A 6,054-nucleotide genomic window follows, 5' to 3' on the forward strand; every position below is an offset into this window, starting at 1 on the left:
CATTTGCATTTGTGCAAAAATTAGGTTTATAAAGATACTGATATTAATAGGAAATAATAGTCAAAACAAGCAACAACAACAAAAAGAGGAATTCACCTTGGGGTGTGGGTTATTGGACTGGAACCCTGTTGTAAGTTGGAGACTGCCTGTAGTCTAATTCATCCTAATACCTTTTGACCCAGATAATTGAGGGTAAATTTAAGGGATGAAACATTAAGGAAACACTTCAGTGCACAAAGGAAAAATAACACTATTTTAATATTTTGTGATGAGACAAATAAAGGCTCAGTCAGAACAATTATTTCACACCAAGTACACTGGAGACAAGGAAAGTGAGTTGGGCTGCCTCATCACAAAAACAATAAAATGTTAACAATTTGCTTTTCTGTAGCATGTTTCTATACTTTAAATATGGAAGTTCCATCTGTAAAAAGATTGTGCTGTTTTAATGTTTGAAGTCTAGGTAAGCTTAAAGTGCATATAATTTTCCAATACTACTCAATAATCATAAAATAAGATGACGCAAGCTCATCTGAATCTTGGATGAGAGAAATAAACTATTTTCATTCTTCACTTTAGTTGCTTAACTATAATCTACAATCCTGTCCCTGGAGATAACTTCGATAACTTGGTACCCTGCAGATGTCTGGCTTTCTTAGATGCTGAGAAGTAGAAAAAATAATTTAATAGCTGGAAAAAAAATATATTCACCCATATTCATAAACTAAGGCAATGTCATTTGAATATAAAATAGAAATAAAAATTATATACTTTCACATTTTCAAAGTTCTAAATTAAATTTCCATTCATGTAACTTACTAAAGAAGAGTCCTGTTTACCCACATGTTTATTCTATGGGAAGAGAGGTTTGAGTTGGCCTAGAAGAAAATCAGTTATGGTACTCTTTATTAAGGGGGGAGGGAGTTGAAAATGTTTGCAACAGGCCCTAATAATTTAAATGTGTAAAATTCCTTAGATCTTTCTTTTGTTAACTGTCCCCTAAAATGCGTGCTGGATAAAACAATTCAAAATGATTAACTTACAGTTGTTCATGTCTTCCATCCCATGGTTTCCACATATGTGGCTTCACTGTTTTTAAAAGGTGGCGTGAAGTTCTTGGTTTTAATTGTGTTTGCTGATCCAGACACACAGAGGGACTGACTGGAAGTTGCAATTCTGAAAAGAATTAAAAGAGCAGAAGAGAGTCATTTTACTGCTTCCTTTAGGAGTTGCTTCCACAATAGAGTAGGTTGGGTTAAACAATAGGGTACACGGGCCCACACCACAATTCTACTCCTCATTTTGAAGCAGCACTGGATCCAGTAAGTATGAGTGTATGTTTAGGAATTACTTCCTTTTGTCAGAAGTCCCTGAGTCACACAAAGGGTTAACCAGCATAGGCAGTTGGAGGTTCCAGTCCACCAAGATGCACCTTGGAAGAAAGGTCTGGCAATCTGCTTTCTAAAGGTCACAGCTACAAAAACTTCCAAACTGCCTATGGTATACAGTTCTGGTCTGTAACACATGGAGTTAAGATGCATCAGAGTCAACTCAACAGCAGCTGGTTCGTTTTGGTTTGTAATATGCTCTTTTATCACCCCCTGCTTAGCAGTCAAATGCCTGAGGCACTGGGCCACCAGAGTTCCTTTTTGTTTTGTCGTAGACCAGGAACACAACTGGAATAAGTATTTCAAATTTCCTTGTGCACAAGTGAAGGTAGACACGAAGTCTCCGACTATCCAGCCCAAGCTGGTCCATCGTCACCACAGCTGAGAGGTGGATTTTTGTTGTGATGAGAACCTCACAGAGAAAGCTTGAGTTGATTTCCTGAAAATACAGTGCTTCAAAGGCTAGTGTTTTTCATGCTTCATGCCTCGGAAGCCTCAAGAAAAATGTTCTACTATTCTTTTAAATTTTATTCATTAGGCCTTTTTAAGTACATATATATATATATAGATATATGTATATATATCTATATATATATATGGGAGCTCTTGTGGCATAGTGCCTAAGGCACTTGACTGCTAACGAGAAGGCTGGCGGTTCAAACCCACCAGCCACTCCTCAGAAGGAAGGTTGGGCAATCTACTTCTGTAGCAATACCCCCTCGGAAACCCAAGGAGGGGTCCCTATGGGCTGGATCTGACTTGATGGCAAACACAACAAACACAACAACACATATATATATATGTATATGTATATGTATATGTATATGTATATACACACACACACACACTTAAAAGAATGAAATATATATAAAATAATAATAAGTTGTTACAAAACACTCATATTGTTTTCTTTTTTTAATAAAAGTATATCATGTACATGGTTAGAAAAATCAAATCCTATGGAAAGTTATCAAATGAAAAGAAAATGCTTCCTACAATCTATTCTCATGTCAAACCTCTCCCTCTAAAAATATACATATATATATATATATGTATATATATATCAATACATCTACATAAAGCTTTATATGTAGACTTTCTGTTTTTTTGAAATTATTCAAAATAGTCATCACAATAGTCTATGTATGGCTTATTTAATTGCTGATACATCCTGGAGTCCTTTTCTTATCAGCATAAAAAATGTTACCTCATACTCCTTTCTTTTTGTAAGTAACTTTTTATTGTTGAAAATTTACACAGAACACTAACCAATTCAACAATTTCTACATGTATAATTCATCGACTCTGGTGACATTTTCAAGTTGTGCAATTGTTCTCACCCTCTGTTTCCAAACTGTTTCTACCCCATTAGTATAAGCTCACTGCCCTCTAAGCTTCCTACCAAACTTATAAGGTGCCATTGTCAACTTGATCCTATATAGATAGTTCTTCAAAATAGCACAATGCTCAAGGTACCTATTCTTTATTTTTCAAGCTAAACTATTGCTTGGTTTAAAGTTTAAAAATTGTGTCAGAGTAGTAGCTTCTAGGGTTCACCTAGCCTCAATGGCTCCATTGAGCCATTGAAAGTCTGGGTACCATGAGAATTTGAAATTCTGTTCTACATTTTTCCCTTTTGACCAGGATTCTACTATAGTATCTTTGATCAAAACCTTCCATTATATATATATCTATATATATATTTATATATCTATATTTATATATAATATTTAACCATCCCTTTTTTATTATGTATTTAAATTTTCTAATTTTTTTTTCATTTGCTGTTTCCAAAATGCGGTAATGAACACCCTTATAAATCTATTTTGCTGTCCTTCAACAGGGATCAAGTGGCAATTTCTTGTCAGTATGTGTAATTACCCAGTCATTGGGTAAAGGGACTGTAAATTTTGATAACAGTTCCTGAATTGCCTTCCAAAAATGTTGCACTAGTTTCCACTCTGTCCAACAGCAAATGAAAGTTGCTGTTTCTCTATTCCCAGGCCACAGTGCTTTATATTTAAATTATAGAATTTACCTAGGGTTCAAATGCAACAAACCTTTTAAATTATTTTCCCCCTTGTGTACCTTTCGGCAACACTGACGCAGTTTGAACAGTTCATGCTAAGTAAAAGTCAGCCAAAGAAAGGCTGTTAGTTGTATTTCCCTATCTCTTTATATGGCACAGGGTGATCTGGCTCCAAAAAAAGATAGCCCACTTGTAAGGCTCTCTATTAATGAAGTCCTAATGCATCACAATAAAAGAAATACTCAAATCACTTTGTCCCCAGAGGTGACAAATAGTTACCAGATTAGTTTCTTGGGAATCCCAACTTAAAAAGAGTTGAAATTTTTATATTATCTTTTAATTTTCCATAAAAAAATAAGTGTTCTTAATTAAAATTTCACTAAATAAACTTATCTTTTAGAATTTATTACTGTTGTTGTTAGGTGCCCTCGAGTCGTCTCTGACTCATAGTGCGAGCAGAACCAACACTGCCCGGTCCTGCGCCAGCTCCATGGTCCTTGTTACACTTGAGCTCACGGCTGCTGCCACCGTGTCAATTCATCTCATTGAGGGCCTTCCCCTCTTTTATTGACCTTCTACCTTACCAAGCATGACATCATTCTCCAGTGAATGATCCCTTCTGACAACATGACCAAAGTAGGTGAGATGAAGTCTGGCCATTCTCGCTTCCAAGGAGCATTCTGGCTGCACTTTCTCCAGAACAGATTTGTTAGTTCTTTTTACAGTCCATGGTTCTTTCAGCATAATTCGCCAACACCACAGTTTGGAAAAACTGACTCTTCTTTGGTCTTCCTTACTCATTGTCCAGCTCTCACATGCATATAAGGTGATTGAAAATACCATGGCTTGTGCCAGGTGCACCTTAGTCCTCAAGGAGACATCTTTGCTCTTCATCACTTGAAAGAAGTTCTTTGTAGCTGATTCACCCAGTGCTATACATCATCCTGTTATTGTTGTTTATTACTAGGAAAAAAAAATTTCTCTCTGGAAGAGTTGATTTTTAGCCTTCCTTTGCATAATAAGGAAAGAGTGTAATTTACTCTGATTTCACTTTCAGCCTTGCTGCCAGCAAGCACAGCACTGTTTCAAGCCCAAATATAGCTGATTGAGGAAAAGCCAGACACGTTAAGGGCTTTATCAGGGTAGAATTGTGACAGTTTTAAGGAAATAGTCAGTAAACATGTCAAAAGAATAAACGATTTTATGTTACTGTTTACTGGTTCAGCTCAAGTGGTGGAGGCTGTAACACGTAGTTAAAGGAATTCAATATAATAATTACCAAGAATATGGCAGATTCCCACATTAGCCCCTACAATAGGGATTGAGCAATGGGAAATGAATATTGATTAAAACAATTTTTAACTTTTTAATATATTTTTAAATACCTCAATAAATTTTATACTTCCACTTATATTATCATAGGTTCTGATTATTTAAATGATTATTTAAATATATTAGTATAATTAGATGTCCCCTGACATCTAAAACCATTCCCATTTCCCTAAAACCACTCCTTACACCCTGTTTTACTACAGCTAAACAGTGCAATAAGCCCCTTTAATACCTAAAAAAAAACCCCTGCAAGCACATTTTGTAGAGCTTTAAATAATTAAGGATTCCTTAGGTACCTTCAGTTATTATTAATCAGAGTCAAAGACTTGTCTGGAATCAATGTTTCTTAAATTTTCCACTTGGTATAGCTATTAAGGACTCTATTCAATATGCCAGTGAATGCACTTTCAAAAAAATATACTATCCCTTTTCTCCCTCAGTCCTCAACACAATAAAAGAGCCTGGAAATATCCTACAAATAATGCCAAAACTAGCTTCTGTCTTTGGAAGAAATTTGGGAGATAAGGCTCTATGATAGAATTATCTTCCAATTCATGATCACATATTTAATAGATATTTTAACAAAGAAAATAACATTTATCTTTAGGGCTTTCTTGCCCCACTGGATGAGGACTGAATGGACAGTAGATTCAGATGTGATAGATCATTTGATAAATAACACTACGTTTTTATTTACTGGCTACTGTTAGCCTGTTTTAATGAATCTTGCAGCCTATAACTTTAGCACTCACTTGGAATCAAAACAAACGATTTGTTGGGGATCTCTGTAGAGAAAAACTAACCATACCCGATGAGAGGTCTGGCCTTTACCCTTGGCTACTGGGAGGTTATCTCTAAACCTCTGGGATATCCTCCTTATAGAATGTCTTTGAAGACTTTGAAAGCCACTAGATAGTCTGACAATGTGACTGATGATGACAGTCTGACAATGTGCTGATGATGCAGGCTTTGAACCATGTCATATTAGCTCTTACCTCCAGAGGAACTGGAGATTAAAGGTATCAGGCCAACATCCAGAAAGAGCTGGAAACAAAGGGTCAGCTATGAGAGCAGCGTGTGATGGAGCCTCAATAAAACTTTGGACACCAAAGGCTCAGGTGAGCTTCCCTGGTTGGCAATCCACTTTGAGTAATGTTATACTTTGGTGCTGAGAAGGTAAAGTATCTCTGAGAACAACAAAGCCTCAGCAGTTGGAATCTTCCAGACCTTGCCCTACATTTCCCTTCCTTTGTCCAGTTCTGATTTTTATTCTTTTGTTATAATAAACAAGAATCCTGGTGGTGC

The 6,054-nt window shown here is 36.1% G+C and overlaps 1 protein-coding gene across 1 annotated transcript in view; it reads right to left on the reverse strand.

Moving 5' to 3' along the window:
* The window catches only part of CPED1 (cadherin like and PC-esterase domain containing 1), a 386,749-nt gene that overhangs the window by 231,891 nt on the left and 148,804 nt on the right, over positions 1 to 6,054 (reverse strand). The window contains exon 5 of the mRNA XM_007952817.1: positions 1,044 to 1,176. Within this exon, the coding sequence (XP_007951008.1) occupies positions 1,044 to 1,176 (133 nt within the window). The remainder of the gene's footprint in view (positions 1 to 1,043; positions 1,177 to 6,054) is intronic.

This window comes from Orycteropus afer, unplaced genomic scaffold (assembly GCF_000298275.1).
Source record: "Orycteropus afer afer isolate SDZICR_OR568_19922 unplaced genomic scaffold, OryAfe1.0 scaffold00359, whole genome shotgun sequence".
Taxonomy (NCBI): domain Eukaryota; kingdom Metazoa; phylum Chordata; class Mammalia; order Tubulidentata; family Orycteropodidae; genus Orycteropus; species Orycteropus afer.